This window comes from Suillus discolor (genome assembly GCF_016758755.1).
Source record: "Suillus discolor strain FC423 chromosome Unknown F5147scaffold_36, whole genome shotgun sequence".
Classification (NCBI taxonomy): Eukaryota; Fungi; Basidiomycota; class Agaricomycetes; order Boletales; family Suillaceae; genus Suillus; species Suillus discolor.
Genome location: NW_024541283.1, coordinates 335,772 through 354,398, shown reverse-complemented (window position 1 = coordinate 354,398; position 18,627 = coordinate 335,772). Strand labels below are relative to the sequence as shown.

General features: G+C 48.7%; 5 protein-coding genes across 5 annotated transcripts; 4 read left to right on the top strand and 1 right to left on the bottom strand.

Annotated features, from left to right (window-relative positions):
* Positions 1-5,169: 5,169 nt before the first annotated feature.
* On the top strand, positions 5,170-6,502 carry F5147DRAFT_701544 (uncharacterized protein; the record flags this gene model as incomplete). Its single annotated transcript, XM_041437742.1, has 6 exons — positions 5,170-5,358; positions 5,405-5,566; positions 5,615-5,649; positions 5,695-5,767; positions 5,825-6,000; positions 6,051-6,502. Coding segments are annotated over 6 exons (813 nt in total), but the record flags the coding sequence as incomplete, so codon positions are not given.
* A 438-nt stretch (positions 6,503-6,940) lies between these two features.
* On the top strand, positions 6,941-7,604 carry F5147DRAFT_579096 (uncharacterized protein; the record flags this gene model as incomplete). The annotated part of the gene is made up of 5 exons (XM_041431471.1): positions 6,941-7,124; positions 7,179-7,255; positions 7,306-7,335; positions 7,387-7,506; positions 7,557-7,604. 5 exons carry the CDS (start codon positions 6,941-6,943, stop codon positions 7,602-7,604), a joined length of 459 nt encoding a protein of 152 aa, XP_041291541.1.
* A 426-nt stretch (positions 7,605-8,030) lies between these two features.
* Positions 8,031-8,895, bottom strand: F5147DRAFT_579077 (CHAT domain-containing protein; the record flags this gene model as incomplete). The annotated part of the gene is made up of 2 exons (XM_041431469.1): positions 8,031-8,579; positions 8,674-8,895. Coding segments are annotated over 2 exons (771 nt in total), but the record flags the coding sequence as incomplete, so codon positions are not given.
* A 1,164-nt stretch (positions 8,896-10,059) lies between these two features.
* F5147DRAFT_804964 (uncharacterized protein) lies at positions 10,060-16,378 on the top strand (the record flags this gene model as incomplete). The annotated part of the gene is made up of 18 exons (XM_041443343.1): positions 10,060-10,095; positions 10,152-10,196; positions 10,252-10,318; positions 10,370-10,629; positions 10,678-11,026; positions 11,072-11,151; positions 11,198-11,343; positions 11,394-11,726; positions 11,782-12,802; positions 12,850-14,359; positions 14,391-14,455; positions 14,508-14,795; positions 14,853-14,997; positions 15,045-15,120; positions 15,191-15,564; positions 15,613-15,736; positions 15,790-15,908; positions 15,959-16,378. The coding sequence occupies 18 exons, from the start codon at positions 10,060-10,062 to the stop codon at positions 16,258-16,260; spliced, it is 5,340 nt and encodes a 1,779-aa protein (XP_041291539.1). The 3' UTR covers positions 16,261-16,378.
* F5147DRAFT_837941 (uncharacterized protein) lies at positions 16,296-18,613 on the top strand (the record flags this gene model as incomplete). Its single annotated transcript, XM_041444112.1, has 6 exons — positions 16,296-16,414; positions 16,654-16,878; positions 16,931-17,021; positions 17,234-17,287; positions 18,036-18,130; positions 18,188-18,613. Exons 2-6 carry the CDS (start codon positions 16,777-16,779, stop codon positions 18,611-18,613), a joined length of 768 nt encoding a protein of 255 aa, XP_041291538.1. The 5' UTR covers positions 16,296-16,414; positions 16,654-16,776.
* Positions 18,614-18,627: the final 14 nt, after the last annotated feature.

Sequence of the window (18,627 nt, the reverse complement as noted above, 5' to 3'; positions counted from 1 at the left end):
GATGCAGGGGTAGCAACGACATAATTGTCGCATGTACAGTTAATGATTATGATATCAAATAACTAAACTGTGGACGAAGGAGGACATATTTGAGATCAGCTATAGAAAATGCACCAATAGTCCGGTAACAAACCCCGATATATTGAGGACACCACTGAGAGATGCAGATGACCGGGGGAACTCAATGAAGCCTGATGGAGTTCGATGGTATCATCAAAGTCTGACACGACATTCCGCTGCAGGAATCTGATGGCATACGTAACCATTGAGAGATCTCATATGTGCGGGACAGAGCTGAGAGGAGTGCGCTAGATGAAGCTCGATGACTTCATCGATGTTAGATACGACACCTCCGAGTCGCTGCTACTGTGTTTCAACTGCTGAGAGATCTGGAATGACTGGGGTGATGGACTGTATGCTGGTGCTTATCAAGCTCGATGGCCTCGTCCGAGTCGGGGTCACAAACGATACCTCACTGCAGGAATCTGTCTCCTACTAGGTTGACAACAAGGTTGTTGGGAACTTCATCGGAAGAGTATTACCAGGAATGGCGTTATCGAGGTCCGATAGTAACCCCGTTGAGAAACCCGGATCCGTCAATGAAGCCTGATGGAGTTCGATGGTATCATCAAGGTCTGACACGACATTCCGCTGCAGGAATCTGATGGCATGCGTAAGACCGTTGAGAGATGTGTGGGACGGAGGAGTGCGTCAGATGGAGCTCGATGATTTCATCGATGTTAGATACGAGACCTCCGAGTCGCTGCTAGAATCTGGATTTCAAGACTGCAAGACTGCCGAGAGATCTGGATCTGTTACTAGCATGACTGGGGTGATGGACTGTAGGCTAGCGCTGATCAAGCTCACAACCGATACCTCGCTGTCTCCTACTAGGTTGACAACGAGACTGTTGGGAACATCGGAAGAGCTTAGAGTATTACCAGGAAGCGTGGAATGGCGTTATCGAGGTCCGATAGCAACCCCGTTGAGAAACCCGGATCCAGTCGAAGACAGTCACTGGCGCCGCCGCAGGATACGTGACGACTGCCCCATTTCACTGTGAAGGGTCTTCCGATGACTGAAAAATTTATATAGTGAAATCAGATTGGATTCGTAGTACGTATACAATGCGCAGAAACCAGAGGACCTACTAGATACCCGGGCCGAACTTTTGATCCTGCGAGGGAAATAAAATGGCGAGACACAGATCACTCAGGCTGGCACGGGACGATCGGAGAAAGCCGGAGTAGCGTTGCAAGCACAGTGGCTGTGACACAAGTTCTTTCTTACTATGCCATTCATGCATGTGCCGCGTCAAGCTTTCAAAATTTCAAGCTTACCCCAGTTAAGCCCCACCTTTCACACATATTGATATTTGAATTACCAATAGTATCTTCTTCCGACGATCCTTAGCCAAAATCGACCAGACGGTCACGGTGCCTATCCTGGGTATTTGAAGTTATGCAAGCTAGGTGCGACTGGCAGCACATTCGCTGTGAGCTGACGGTTTCCTCTCATGACAAGCTTCGACCTGAAGGTGACTCGGATGCTTGTCCCTTTAGGGTGATTGTGACATGGACGGCTGAATGTCACCGCTCACTACGGTCTAGCATCGTTGCTACTCTCTCAGGTTCCACGTGTCATACCCCGTTCGCTTGAAGATATATCTTCAAGAATTCGACCTTGAGGCACCGTGGCGCTCCCTTCTGAGCTTTCCTCAGCTGCTCAACACGCCCATCGACGGCTTGCACCTTTCGCAATGTTTGGAATCAGGAGACCGATGATCTTGATGTTGTATACTGATTATCGTCGAATTTCCATTACGAAGATTATCCAACGCGGTGGCGGACATTACTAGTCACTTCTATATCCAAGTGACTGTGATGTTCTAGTTTCCTTGGCAAGTGAAACTATACCATCGTGCATGAAATATCATCCTACAGTCGAGAGAACCTAACCCATCCTCATGTCGTTGCTGGTCACCACCATGTCAACTTTACTTTCGAGATCGTAAAGTTCCGAGAGGTTATAATTGACAAATTGACACTAGTCATGCTCGTCGAGGTTCCCACCCATATCACCGATCGTACACACGAAATGAACTGTCCAGCTGGACTGTGGCACACTGCGTCTGTCATACTTTCTAGGTCTTGTGGCGGAATCGATGTCACTAGCCTCATTCCCACTTTGAGGCCACTCTTACGAAAGGAATAACTAACTCAAGGCTGTCTGGAAATCTTCGCCTTCTGGACATTTTGCTGAGCTCCAACTTCAAGAGAGGCTTAACCATCGTCGCTGGGTCGAGACTGCCAGTTCCCTCGTGGAATGGGGGCGGAGTACCAGCCAAACTGGGTTAGCCTACGAGTGTCCTAATTTCTACAGTTGCCTGCAGAACTCGACCGAGCACAGCTTGAGCGGAAGATCCGTCTTCTGTCATTTCCATCACTAGGTTTTGCACACGTCGGGTACGGCCTGGAGGTCGCGTCGATCCTACAGATTGAATTGAGAAGTGGGCGATCGATGGTACGTCCTCTTGGCATGCTGTCGTTTATAATATTGATTCGTACCGGACATCTTTTGGGAAAGCTCTCGCAGACTACTCAATCTCTACACGTTTACCGTTCGTCAGCGCGCACGTTTGAGTGAGAGCAATTGGAAGCACTGGAAAAGCGTCTTGTTGCATGGAAGGCATGCCTAGCGAGCGTGTTGGAGGTTGTTACTAGTGCACAAAAGTGCGGTAACGGTTCGGCTGTGGGTGACGTCGTGCAGCAGGTCACGCAAACAGGTGAGAGCGTTCAGGTTGATGCCGCGTAGCCTACATCAGGGTTCCTCCGGTCAATAAATCAAGTTCACGGTTGACTGCAATCTGTGGGAAAGCTAGTGAAGTTGATCTGAAGTTCTGAACATGAGATGTCGAATGTTCAAAACTCTGCTTACTGACATGAAGGAACTTTGGTTTGGGCACTATCAATGCCCAGGGGTACCGCTGTTGATTACAACAATATTGCGCAGCCAACATCAGAGAACTTTTGTATATATACGTTTCCGTCAGTCATGCAATCACTTGTCACTACTGGTGGTGATTTGCTTGGGAGTGCTGTACGTACTATGCAGCGTACAGATTTGATGTGTATATACCCGCTTAAACAAACATCACATCATTCCAATCACTGACGAGACATACGTAAACACGCTAATGTACATTGAACTGCCTCGAAATTGAATCGGACCAAGGTAGCCTAAGTAGTATACTTGTGACACAGCCATTGACATGCGGTGTCAGCAAAGCGCCTGCAACCACAGCATACAAAACTGACCCAAAACAGCGGGTCTTTTCACCGCCTTCAACTCGTATCTTTCCCTCTGGTCGATTGCTGACTTTGCGCAGTGTTTCTCTCTCTAGTCCATTTGTACAGCATCCTATATCGATCAAGGTCATGCCACACGAAGAGGCTGAGTCGAGCACGTCAACAAGACGGGGTGAAGCGCCATTGCACTCATCGATATATCGGACAAGCGCGAAATATTTACCACCATACGGTGCACAGCACCTCCAGGATGCACTTTGGGAAGGTGAGCAGCCACCTGGTGATGCCTACCAGCTTACTCAATTAGAATTAGGCGGGAATGAAGCACTTCCTCCTATGTGGCAACAGTATATGGTGTCGAATGGTGAAACAGTATATCACGATGACACGCTCGCGATTGGCTCGTGGAACCGACCTTTACCAGGAGTGCGACTAGGTGAGGGATGAAATTACGACAAGGAGCGACCAACTCACCATTGAACATAGACTATCCCGGATATCTTGCTGTTCCTGGATGGGAATGGCACATCTCACCACTCGGCCGGTCCTACTTCGTCAATCATAACGCTCGGACCACGTCATGGAAGAAACCAAAGCCAGAACGTCCTGCAGGAAGCTTGATGCCGGAGTGCGTCATCGAGGGTCACTCTCGATACATATGGAGCCTTGCCTATTTGGGCAACAGTGGCAATATAATGAGCACGTCTGATGATGGTTTGATTCGTCAGTGGAAAGGAGACGGAGAGCCAGTAGGGAAACCTTTGAATGGTGATGGGGGAGGGATAGCTTCGATGGTAGTATCCTCGAATGAAACAATGGTCATTTGTGGAAGTGCGGACGGCAGACTGCGGCTGTGGAATATAAAGGAGGGCAGCATGGTTGGTGACCCGTGGGAGGGGCATAGTGCTGCAGTGAGGTGCCTTGATTGGTGTCGCAATTCTCTGGAGATAGCAAGTGGATCGCTTGATGGCACGATACGACGCTGGAACCCTGATACTGGTCGACAAATAGCACCACCCATAGAGACCAGCCATGGATGGGTTATGGCCGTCAAATACTCTCCACAAGGCGACAAATTCATGAGCGGCGGTATGGACGGCCTGATCTGCATATGGTCAAGGGATGGCAGGCTGCTTATGAAGATCAAAGGACATGACGACTGCATGACGTCATTGTGTTGGTCTGTTACAGTAACATGGCATGAGTCCCCTGCCAGCAGACAGCCCTCTGCCACCGCACGGCTATAGACGATACCGGAGTCTCACCAGCTCTATGACGATAGATGACGATAGATGATGATAGACGATAAGCGGCAACTGCCGGCTTAGATAAGCGGTCTGGACTGCATATGACGACACATGACGACATAGGTCTAGAAGACCTATTTATGTTATCAAGATAGAAGGCAAGCCTCGTGCTGCCTCATGTACTGATAGAAGGGTACCGCATGGACCCTATCTACGATAGAAGCCCGCCTCATGGACGCTATCTCTGACTCATGTAGATAAGCAGATTAGAACCCAGCTTTAGGCTGAGCTTAGATACGAAGAGTAGCCTTATATAAGGTCGAAGATTAAAGTAGACGTTCCTTACTTTAATCTTACTAGGTTTACCCTTGAACTCCTTGTCCCGCTAAAGCTACCTGCTTGACATCGACTCATACCTTCAGTGACGCCTCTCACTGTCTGTAAACCGCTATCATCTCATCGTAACCCCTCGTTAACCACCACGAGCTACGTTCGAGTATGCAACCTTTGCTTGTCTGTAAAGGCCGACGACTCTCAGCACTCGGTACCACTGTCGTGGTTGTCGCTGTTTAGATCATCCTAGTCGCACATGACCATTTGTCGTAACAAAAGCCAGCGACTTTGACGAAATCTCGAAAGAGATTCTCATAACTGCTTGCTCCGTTTATCAGTGTCTCATCGTCACACAGGCACCTTTTCCGGATTCCGTTGCAGCTGAGACAAAACTGGTGAAAGAGGCCTGGCGCGAGGCATGTCAACTCAAAGGTGTTGACGTCAAACTGACCCCTTCGGCGGTGAATATGGTGAGCACAGTATTTTTAGTGCATTCCTGGTCTTATTCGTTCAAAGCTGTTGAAACGCGCTTCACACGTGCGAGGCGAACTCAAGACGAAGATGCGTCCGCTCACGGCTTCATTTCACGGCTTCCGCTCAAGTAATTCTATGGAGGTGATAAGGTCAAACCGAGATCTCGCAGAGAGATTGAAAATTGGCTCGATCTTTGTTTTCAAGGTGAGTATTCGACGGTCTACATAACTTAGTGCTGACATTGAGCAATAGGACCCGTCATCCAAGTCAGGCATCTACAAGACCGAGTTGCTTCAACAGGGTATCAACAGCATGTGGTTCTTGAACTGAAGTGACGAGGGTGTCATCTACCACAAATACTTCGACCCCATCCCTATCAAAACTATTGCGCTCGTGCTTACGGCTGTGAGCCGTTTTTCACATTCTTACTTTCAACTTGATGATGCTGACAATATCTTATAGATAGAATGTTGTGTTGATGAGTGGTCGCAAGGCATCAAAGAGGACATCAAGTTCACATCTGCTGGTTATGGGGCCGTCTACAACCATCATTTAAGCTCACTGCAACACTTTGATGAGTGCACTGCACCTTACAAACTCCTTTCAAAAATTCGTATCAATCTGCATGATACAGCGCGGTATGTTGGACTCTTATCTCACTGACTCTTCTAATGCTCGCGCTTCTCAGCTTCCACGCAGGTGTCGCATCACTCATTCCATTGTCAGCTACATCCCAGGCCCACATCGACGACGCGGCGTTTGAAGACGCTATTCGAGAGTACCAGCGTGAGGGGAAGGATGCGGCAGTCGAGGATGAGGTCGAGGAGTATGAGTATCCTAGTAGCGAGGGTGGGGATGATGAATAGGGACGCAGTGAGTAAGACGTTCGTATTATGCTAGTTTGTGTTTCAGGTGGTTGAATTTAATTGTGACTACGAGGTTCTTTGGTGTGCTATATAGCTGCTGGTAGTAATTTATAGCTGCGTGCAGTAGCACTCCGACAAACTACGGTAGTACCTCGTAGCTACTGGTAGTTACTATGGGACTCTATGGTGACTACATAGAGGGCACTTGACAACGGGGCTACTCGCGCTACCCTGACTATATAGCACTATGTAGTCACTATGTTTTTTCCTGATGATACCAGCAACATGCTTCAACTACGCCACAAGCATTCCGTCCTGGCCATTCTCACTCCACTGCACAAGGACATACACATAATGGTAATTCTGAGCAGAACTATGGTTGTCACGGGCATCACGGACATGGTTATGGACGCCAGCCCTCGATCGTGGTACCAAAGCGCCCCGTTCCCCGGATCGTGTAAGCCTTCATTCTTCACACATCTCTTTCGACAGTAGTCATTGATGGAGGTGATTAGAATTCATTCCAGGCACGATGTCTATAGCACAAAAGCATAGGCAGTTGTTGATACTTATCTTCAGGTCCAATGAAACCGATTCTCTCCTTTTGAGAGGAGGACATCGACCAAACCATGACTCAGGATCTTGCTTCTTCATAACTATCGGAGTGATACTCATTTTGGGGGTGTTTTATATCGTTCAATTCCTCTCGTCTATGCCCCCCGATGAGATTGCTTGGACCAATCTTGAATCTCATTCCTGCACGAGTTATGCAACAAGGGAGTACGTGGCAGAAATCAACGTCTCACCTTGGAACCGCCAGTGGGCGAAAATATGCATGAGTACTCCAGTGGTTGTCCATGGCCGGCCTCACTTTGCCTCCAGATGTGAATATGTTAGTTGACGTTTTTCGTTAGTCCTGATAACAGCATTTGACTTGGTGTAGCGTTCAGGTATGGTAATCGGTCATTTCGCCATCAGACATAACGAACTAGACTGTGTCACATACTGGAGTGGATATAGGGATTGGGTAAGATAAAAGTTTTACTTTGCACCTAAACTTACCGCTCTGCCCCATAGGGATGTACCGCTAAAGGCTCGCACAAGAGAGTGAGAGGCATATGCATTGTTCTCTGGGACTTTATTTGATCTGAATTGTAGCACATTGAGCAACATCTCATGAACGTACCGGCCAACGCAGACTATAAAGAATTCTGTGCGACAACGCCTGCTCATTTCTTAGGCCAAGGATTCTCTGGTGCGGACTCGTGCTTCGATAGCGTACGTGCAATTGAGCCATCGCTCCGAAATTTTATCTGACATACCTCTAGATCTGGGGTGTCTATGGGCAGTGGTTCATTGACGACCCCAGTTGCTAAAGCGAGTGGAGCATGGTTTCTCATACCTATTGATGACCACTTTTACTTCCATTTTTTCCCAGGAATTCGTGTTCTATTTACTGATGAAGATTGTATGATGTGTACCTACCCCTGCGGCCCGTTGTACGTTTCGAACGGAGTGACCAAACAGCATCTGCAACCATGTTATCGAGGACTTTCAGATGGTCTACAGTGCTCAGTACGCGACCTTACCTGCTGTCACTCTGTGGAGCAACTCAGCCATTGCTGCGGCAGCCATAAGAGCAAGCTACAATCAGAACTGAACAAATGAACAAATACATACGCTACGGGGGTAGCAAGGATAGTTCACGTCTAACATCACTCACTGAATCAGATTCATTCAATGCGACGCGGTGTGTGGCACTAGTACAGAACAGAATAACAAAGTATCATGCAGAAATATCATTAAATGAGTAAGCAACAGGAGAGTGAGGCAATGAAAACTTGAAATACAATATGCTGTGCTAATGGAATCTTCTTGCGCAACGATTTCACGGACTTGTGCAGTGCTACCTTAGCACGAGTGCAGCCCAATCTTGTCGAATCATCAATGAGGTTGCGGTAAAAAGCAGACACGACCTGGCGTGCAACCTCATCGTCAACAAACCACATGGAACCAATCACACTGCGAAATCCGCAGAATTGCATAGCTGTATCGAGATGTATCAACTCATCGGGACTCTTGTCATCGCCCACGGTAGTGTGGCAAGCCGATAAAAATGCAAACTGTGGATTCTGCCAGTTGGATCGGATGATGTCCCGTATCATCAATGGGTCGTCGCGCATGGTGAAGGAGGACTCGAACGGCTGTGTCCGATTCGGTAATCTGTGGCAGGCGAGATGAAGCCACTGATTATGATTGAGTGCATCGAGTGCACCATCAACTGTTGCGTTGCCATCCTCGAGGAATGAATGTGAAGGAGACGATGGGAGCAACATGCTGAGCGACGACGGCTAGCTCGAAAGCGACACATTTGAGCTCCCTCCCTTTTACCAGATTGCCTTGGCCGATAGCAACAAAATGTTGCGAGGACGCATCTCAAGAAACTTGCTGTCTCGCACGAATGAGAGTCGCCAAAGTGGGGGTGTAAGAGGATATGTAAATGTCAGAAAATTTGTCTTTCCTCTTCTCGTATGGTCCTGCTGCATTGATGGGAAGCAGCGTGAGCTCAGCAGTGGGACACCACCAGATACGCGAACCAGGGCGAACATTTAACTCCCCGAGAGCTTGGACCACGGGGTCAACGATATCATTCCAAAGTTTGCGAAGGATGCCGACGAGTGATCGGAAGACCCAAACTAATCTGCGAGTGATTGGAACTCAGAGGAGAATTCAGGCACTTCGACTTGTGTAATGTCAAGCGATACATGAACAGGATCTTCCACTCTATGGATAATCAAGTCATCGCAGCTGTGCTGACTAACATTGTGGATGATCACTGGACCATCTCCAGCGGCCGTCTGGAGGTCAGAAGACAGCGGAGGCAGGAGAAAGCGTGAAAGTGGGGGAGCATGCGAATATGTGTCATGATATCAGTGGATTTATCGACCACGTTACGAAGACGAAAACTCGATTAGAATGACACCGGGGAGTAGCTCCAGTGCAGCCCGATTGTGCTCGATGGCCTCATCAAGGTCAAACATGATGCCTCGCTGCAGCCATCTGTCTCGAAGGGTGAATGCAAGATTGTTGAAACCGAAGGATCGAAGAATATGGTCGGGAGGGCACAGCTGCAACACAACTCAATACACCAAGTTAGTGAGGAAAGATGACCATTTCCCCATCTTGCTGTAAAAGGTCTCTTATTGAGTGCAAAATGGAGTGGATCAGAGTGAATACACACTTAATAGAGAGCTGAAACTGCACTAGCGCGTCGAAGACCTGCTAGTGTGAGGGAAATGATACGTTGAGTGCTCATCGATCCCGGGAATTTGACGGCGAGCCGCAAGGTCACGGTGAAGTTGACTCACGGAGGCTCTGTTTGAGAACTACATGGGGCTGGGGTATTGCAGCCTCGGTAAAGCAAGATGGAAATCATGATGATCTACCTTTAGCGATATTAGCAATATAAAGCAGTTATCCGATCGAATTGAATTTTGTGCTACTACGGTGATGGTCAATGTTTAATTCATGAAAGACTCAAGACTTGAACGTACGAGTACATGCTAAAGGCAAGTAATACTGCTTCGATCATGATAGTGTAAACAACAGCCTAAGGCACCGTGGATATTGATGACCTAGTAACAGAGTCAACAAGCGTCCATAATATACTTTCCCAAACACAATTGTAATTCATTATTCGACCCTCAATTGACAATTTCTTTCAATCCTTGATCTTCTGCGCACTAGGCTGTGTTTCCCTGTAATCGATAAAAACCTGTTGGAATTTGTCGGGACAAGTCTAAATCTCGTTCAAAATAACGCAAGGACGAGATGAGTTCATTAGCCTTCCTAGTGACTGAATTGCAAGTGTGTTTGTGTTTACAACCATAATCCGCCAGGTCCACTTATACCTTCGTCCAAAGTCCCTTGCTAGCGAGTCCAGGAGAAAGCATCCAGAAATACGCGAGGTACGACGGAAAGTGCTCATCCCATGTACTGGCGTCTTACTATGTCCACGCAAAGGCAGCAGAGAAGTCGCTTGCGATACTTAGGTCCTCTCCAGAGCAAGCGACAGCATCTTTGGCGTCTGGTACGTGATTCCATTCAAACGCGCCTCACTTTCTTCATCGTTCACCCACAGACAGCGCACAGTCAGATGATCTTCTCCGTCCAGTGTTCATGGGGTGTGCGACCAAAAACGCGAAAGTAGTCGCCATCTCGTTGGGGTCGCTGCAGCGCTTGATAGCCCTCAAGGCTGTACCACAGTCTGTTGTCCCACTCATCGTAAGCACGATGAACGATGCCATGAGCCAAGGCGTGGACATTCAACTTCGGATCCTGCAAACCTTAGTCTCTTTGATCACTAATTTTCCTTCGATACACGAAGAGCTCCTGGGAGAGGTACATTCTGTCTATACTACCTGGTACCTAGCTGATTACCCGTCAAAGGCATTGCTTCTCTGTTTCAAGCTGCAAGATTCTAGGATTGCAGTAGTCTCTTCAACAGCAGCAGCCACCCTGCGCCAACTGGTCATGTTTATCTTTGAAAAAATGGTCAACGAGGATCGTCAAGAGAGCAACGGCACTCTAGAGCTGTCTGAGGCGACGCTTCCGGACGGTAGCACCAAAGCGTTAGGGCCTTGTGCCAAGGATGCATTCTCTGTCTTCGAAGATCTCTGTCTCCTCGCAAATTCAGAGAGACCCAATTTCTTGAAGCTCGACTACCTACATAAGACCTTCGCCTTGGAGTTAATTGAGAGTGTACTCACGAACTACCACGAGCTGTTCAGGAAGGCAAGTTTGTCAGTCCCATTTAGCTAATTCATACTAATGCTCGTCGTAGCATGCGGAGCTTTTGATGTTGCTGCAACACCATCTCTGTCCACTGATTCTGAAATCTCTCTCCGACAGACATGTCTTTCCGTTGACACTCAGATGCACGCGAGTTGTGTTCTTGATCTTGAAGCAGTTCTCATTCGAGCTAGAGACGGAAGCTGAAGTATTCCTGATGCTTCTCATAAGAATGATCTCAGAAGATTCCGATACGTCGAATCTGGACCATTCTGGCTCACGACCAATATGGACAAGGGTCCTTGCGATGGAGATAATGAGAGGGTATGTTTTGAGCTTGACGCCCCAAATTTCGCACTCAAGTTTCTTTTCAGGGTATGCAGCGATGCTGAACTTGTCCGAAACATATGGGATCGCTACGATGCGCAGCAGCCGGGCTCCAAGGTCTTCAGCTCTATGATAGTCGCATTGAAACGCCTTGTTACTGAGAAACCTGCTCTGCTCGGAGTGAGCGCGCAGATGATGGGGGTCGGAATTTCTCATACGGGTGATAGTGCTGCACCACCGGGATCCAATTATGGTTTGGATGTTGGTGGGGTTGCTGGGATGGTCGCTACGGCTGCAAGTGCTACCGTATCGGGAGTAGTCGGGATAATTGGGTCTGGCGTTGGTCTAAGCGTGCAGAACTCGGCCATGAAGCTCCAATGGTACAGTCCCCATTTTACATCTCGCGGATTACCCTGAACCATCTTTCCTGACCAGCATCGATCAATTAGACAAAGCGGACTCGCCACCAATCCCCGAAGCATACATTTACCTTCTCGCTGTGCAGTGTATTGTCTCCCTGTGCGAAGGCTTCGCCTCATTCACTGGACCACTGTACACGTCCATCATGGTACAACGTCCTCGAGCGGCCGGCGAGCCTGTCATTCGCGCACCCGCCGCTCTTGACCTCTCCACACTCCCGCAGGACGATCATGCAACTGAGCACCTCATTATCGTGCGTTCTATGGTTGAGAATGGCTGGCCTGCGCTTCTCGCAGCCCTCTCCTTCATTATCTCGACAAATCTTTCAGACGAGCTTTTCATAGACGTTCTTAGCAGCTATCAAGCTTTGACGAACGTTGCTGGGATGCTCGCCCTGAGCACTCCTCGCGACGCATTGTTCAATTCACTTTCCAAATTTGCAATACCTTCGCGAGTAGTGTCCAGCTTGGAATCCTACATTGAACCTCCGACACCACGAACGTCGACTTCCTTCACGGATAACTTGGGGTTGACAGCACCTATCCAGGCTCCGGGACTTTCCGATCGAAATCTAGCATGTCTCAAAGTCTTGGTATCCAGTGCCCTTTTCCTTGCTGGCAGCCTGGGAGAGAGCTGGTATGGCATTCTGGAAGCCTTACAGAACGCGGACTACGTCTTGAACGTCAAAGCGTCGCAAGCATCTACCAACCGGCGGATGAGCACACCCATGACACCCAGTCGATCGGTGTCAGCGATGAGTTCCGCTGAACAGGGAAAAGTGGCTCGTCATCCCCTCCTCATGGATATCGATTCAGAGAGCGTGCTTGCTGCTGTGCAGCGCCTCTTCGATGCGTCCAAAAACCTGGAGGATTCAGCTTTTCAGGACTTTGTCACCGCGCTCTGCAAACTTAGCTCAGAGATGGTTGGGATGCAATCTGATGGGAGCACGCTGACTGAGTCGGAGGATTCCTTGAGTCCTGTACCGATTTCTCCCCATAGAAGGCGTGTCAGCGGAATTCATCTGCCGCGCACTCTGGTAAGTCAGGGTTGATCCTTGTGCGTCACAATCTAACATCTTCTCAGCGTCAGGGCGATTTCGGTGTCGAGCGGCTGGGTTCAGTAGCGATGCTAAACTTCCATCGCCTCATCTATCGTGCACCTGAGGTCGCATGGAACACTACTACAAATCATCTTCTGTGGGTCATGGGTCTCTCCTCAGCACCGCAGTCAATACGAGTGCAGGCAGCACGCGTCCTTGATGAAATTCTTACCGTGGTCCCGCGTAACTTGTCATCCACTGGAGACCTGCAGGCTAAAGTTCAGCGTCGCGTTCTCGACGTTCTATCTAAACAAATAGTACCCGCATCATCCGACGTCCCAGCGACGAGCACGAATATTGAGCTCCGGCGAATGGGATTAGAGACCCTGCATCAAATTCTACAAGCGTCTGGACACACTTTTATCGTCGGGTGGGGCAGCATTTTTGAGATGCTGGGGAGCATCTGTAAACCCGCAGCTCTCTCCAGATCTCAGTCGGTCGATTCCATTAGCACGCTATCGCTTCAAGAGACGCCTCGTCTAAAGCCACTGCCTCTGGGGTATGTTAGCGACCGCGGCTACACAGCACTGGTGAAGATCGCCTTCCAGTCCCTTAAACTTGTCTGTGACTCCGTGTCTGTATTATCCCCTGAAGACTTGCGGCTTTGCATCAAAACCCTTGGACAATTCGGTCGACAAGCCGACACGAACATTGCGCTTACTGCCGCAGAAAGCCTTCTCTGGAGTGTGTCGGATTCGATCCAGGCAAAGCGGAAGGATGCAGAGATGGAACCGGAATATAGCGCTCTGTGGATGTGTCTGCTGTTGGAAGTTCTAGGTCTCTGTACTGACACCAGGCACGATGTTCGTGTAGGCGCCATCCAGACCCTTTTCCGTGCAATGCAGCTTTACGGCGCCACGCTTACGCTGGATACGTGGAATGACTGCATATGGAAGATCACATTCCCGCTTCTCGACACAATATCTATCGAAACCCGGCGCAGTGCCTTTGAGCCCGGAGCCCTGCTGAATTCTGGTCTGGCGGCGCAGTCTCCCGAACATGCATGGGACGAATCGAAGAGTCTCGCATTGCAGTCGATTGGATCTATTATCAGCGATTTCCTAGTCGTCAAGATCATGCATCTGGAATCCTTCTCAAAAGCATGGTCCGTGTTTGTTACCCACGTTCACGATACCGTATCCTTGGACCGTCGAAACTTGAGTCCACCTGCATTACTTTGTTTGGGGAAAGTGGTGAAAGCGCTTTCTGGCGCAGACGCCTCTCTGCAAGCCAAAGTGTCGGAAGCTTGGGAATGCGTATGGATGGCGTGCAGTGACATAGGGAGCATGGTTCTCCAGGGTGAGAGATCCCAGCTCTCTCCGAGTACGAATACGACACAGCACCACCGTGCATTTACTCAGGAGAGTTTGGTTGCTCTTGTCGACGTCATACGGAGCACACGTTCCATTAGTCTGACCCAGACGAAGAAGGAATGGCCGCTTCAGCGCCTCAATCGTCTGATGGAAATCCTCAAGGGCATGTCTCCCTATTTCTGTTGTCGTCCCTTTCCCTGAACCATGCACAGGTGTTCTTACTTATCCTGACTCGACGGACTACCGCCCGGATGTTGATGGTTTGTCACCCGTTCAGGTAGGTGAATGTTCAGCATTCACTGAACACCATCGTCTCATTAATATGACAGGTAGTGGTCTTGGACGCCATCGCGGATATTAACTTAACGGGATCTGGTATTCCATCTCTCATCTTACGAGATCTCTCGGAATTCAGCACACTTCCGTTTCTGGCTGCTTTTCATGTGCCCGTCTTGTCTCCCGCCTCCCCGGCAACGCCTATTGCAGCATCGTCTCAAAAACAAGTCACGTACATTGCGTTGTCCAAGAAAGTCATGCCGCTTATCGTTGAGTTATACATGCGCTTCAAGGATGAGCTCGAGATCTATGAAGATGGGACTTTGGAAGCTATCTTCTCGGTATGTGTCATTGATGATTTCCTTGATTTTCGAATGCTCATTTGGCTTCGTGCTCAGGCCTATTCAATACCGATAAAGCTAAAGTACGAGTGTCCTGCTCCATCAAAGTTTGGCAAAGATCCTCCTCTGTGGAAGACTGCTACAACAAGTTTCCTCCGTATAGTCACTGACTCGGTCAGGAGGATGGCAACATTCGACGATCGTACGTAGTTAACGATCTGGTTGACTTCATCTGATCATAAAATACAGGTATATCCAATACACGAATTGAAGGCATATGGCGACAAATCATTGAGGTCTTTCGGGGTGGCATTTTGGCTGATTGGTGCGCATTTTATCCTTATCTCCTTTTCGTTCTGTCGTCCTCTTACACCCCATGACTAACTCGTTTGCAGCACTGCGATAGAGAGTTTCTCACTCGAAGATCAGGAAGCGGAGGAAAACTTCGATCTGTCTCTCATCAGCTCATTGGAGATTGATCTCGTGCCACATCTTGGAGACGCAAGAGTCCCTGATCACCTCATCGCACAGTTCGCCAAGATCTTGCACAAGGGCAGCCAGTTGTACGAGTCACGTATGGATCCCTCACGCCCTGATTCGCCCTCGACAGATACTGCGAATGTGTCAGACGACTCTCGGGACTCGCACGACTTTGAAAAGGTCGACCTTGACGTCGGAACAACTGCCCCCGGGGTCCTAGTTTCGAGGGAGCGATTTTCGTTTTGGTGTTTTGATCTTTTGTTCTTGATATGCTCTAATGTTACAAGCGGTAAACCAATCCCTCTGCGCGCATTTCCAGCGCTAACTGTTCTCATAGATCAAGAGTCTTCAAGAAAACGAGTTGCTGCACTTTGTCTACCGACCTTACTTGATCGATGCAAAACTACTATGGTGAGCTATGTCGCTGACGAGGCTCTTCGCGGAAATATGCCTTTCCCGAGGTAAATTGTGATCATGTCGCATTATTTTCTGTTGCTGAACCAACTTTGAACAGGGCTCGTGAAGATGAACTGTTGTATGTACTCCGTAAGGTCCTGGATTTACGGCTTTGGTCAGGAACCCTGTGGGCCGCACTGTCAGAGTCGCCATCGAAGTTTAGTGATTCTCAACCCGGTACTTGTTCCTTTGCTCTATAATCTGATTTGGGCTGAACGTCTGCTCAGCTGTTGATGCCAATCTCTCACCGTCTGCACTCATTGCGGATGTGGTGAAACGGTCGCCAGTCGCTCATATCTTCTATTTCTATTCGGTGCTGTGTGAAATCGCTTCTATCCCTCGGAAGACGCCATCGACATGGGTGATTATGAATTCCTCGGCACCCGAGACCAACCAGGAGAGAAGAGGCAATGTTCTACGGCATCATATCGGTGCTCTGGAAGAAGGTGGCGATGTAATGGAGATAGATGCGAGAACACTTGCGAGGAAGGCGTTGCAGATTCTCGGGAAGGAGATGGGCACGATTTAGCAGTGGATGGTTTGGTCTACTTTGCAAGGGTTATTTTATTTTGATGCCTAATATCTATGGGCTTGCCACGATCGATTTAGCGCAGGTTATCTATCGCAACGTTCAAACTGGCTTAACCGTGATCAGTTCTTGGGACGTGCACTAAGAGGGGTGGGTGAGACTCTTCGTTCCCTTTTTCCTTTATCTCGTTATCTTGATCACACCACCGGTACCACAAGTACTGTCCGTTGCTTCTTGACTTCTGCGCCTTATGGCACTTCCGCTCGTCGATCCTCCGGTGTTACATTACCTAAGCATCTCCGCAGGTACATATATTGTCGCGTCTCTCGTTGACACCTCAGTATCGTTTCCCAACACTACCGAGCACTTGCTTCTCGCTTGCGCATATAGTGGGCACATCAGTGCCGATGTCACCCTGCTTTGTACCCAGTACTCTCATCAACTCCTTCCGACCGAATCTATGAGCTATTGCGGTGGGTTTCCAACTTGAAGGAGGTGACACTTTGTCAGCAAGGAATGTTCAAACTCCGTGTGAAGCCGCTGGACCCTGGTCATATTTCCTTTAATTCGGTTTCGCTACGTTCCGTTCCAACTCAGCTGTTTGTTTCTAACGCTGAGGTATGTACCGTCTCGTTCATCCCGCTTGTCTTGTCTCACTATAATATTATAGCCTGATGCTATTCCCCAATTTGTCTTGATGGCGTTTCAAAACACATTGGAGAATAGCTTCCGCCGCTTGGGCAACGAAATCGCACATTTGGGTAAGTCCTGGTCTTCGACAGCCGTCATTGTCACCTTTGAGTGGTAAGGTGACCATCACGGCTGTGGACTTACCAAACGGGCAGACGCCGTGCCTCCTCAGTCAAGATCTACAACTGGACGTATAATATTCATGTATGATTACCTACTGTCATCAGAAGCAGTGCGAGCACACCAAGTCTCTGACTTCTATTTTACTCCTGTATACATGTAGAGAGCCTCCTTGACATTTCGCTCGAGGTCGAACTTCAAGCAGGAGGTCAAGGAGGTGAGTACATATTGCTATGGGACATTTGTTCAATTATTGACAACTTTGCCGTAGAACTGTGACAGCATCTTGAAAATCGAACAACGGACCCTATTGATTGACTTCCATTTTCTACCTGCATACTTGCAGAGCAATCGCAAAAGTATTCATTGTGCTCCCAGTTGATCGGTGAATATCTTATACATCATATATGCTCACAGTTCGATTACCAAAAACATTATTTGCCCCCACCACGCTCCTCGTCACCACAGTTATTACCAACGAGGGAGTCTCGCGTACGAGTTGCCCGACGGGCACGTAGGAATCGCTATCGGGACCGCAGGGATTGTCGCGATGCTGATGAACTTGAACAAGCAATCGCCAGAAGACATTGGGTGACCAAAGTCATCTTTATGCAAAAGTGTGTGCTTCTTCTTGCATTTACACACGCGTCTCATCTCGCCCAGCATGTCGCGTCTTACTCATTCACCCGGTATCGTCCTTACTACCCCAGTCCAGTTTGCAGCATCTCCAGACATGATAAGTCGAGCCACCATCTTTCTCCGACGTCGTGTTGAACTGCGTGTCTGGCAAACCTTGATGTTGAGGTACGTGTAGTATTGTAGTCGGCTTGTGTGCTACTCTGACTTGGACATATGTTCCCTGATATGAAACCCTGTTCGTTGCAGGGTCAAGTTGTTTGGCAGAATACCTGCGAGCTCCTTTTAGTCCCTCACGACGTTCATCATTTCTCTCATGAAATCAATAGACATACAAGCTGAATCTGCCGTCAAACTTCTCTCCGAGTTCCTAGACCTAGATACTCTTTATATCGAGGGCCAGAGGCACCCAAACGCCGACATGGTCAGTAGTTTCTTCTCATTCATATGTAACTCTTGTTCTGTATTTCTCATGGACTAGTATCTCGACATCCTTTCCCAACCCTGCGTCCTGAGCACAGAAGAACTCCTCCCGCAACCCACCTTCAAGAAAGCTCTCCAGACTATCTCTCCCAAGATCGCAGGAACCATCGACGAACTCACAGCGTCAGCGAGTGTCGAGGTATACCTGATACTTACCTCGAATGACCGACGTAGTCACCTTGACAACACTCAGGAGCAGCTGACGACTTCTACAAAGGTAAAAGGAAAAGAACCAGAAGGTCATAACACGCCTCCTCGGGGCAAGAGTCAACATCCCTCGAGTAGCACACCACCACGTATTTCAGGAGAATTTGTGCCGAACGCTGTCATCGAATCCCAAGAAATAGTGGGATCATATACCCCCGGCAATCGCAAGTTCAATACGCCTGTAGAGTCCGGTCTTAGACCCTCCCTTGTTCCATAACCAACATCGACGAG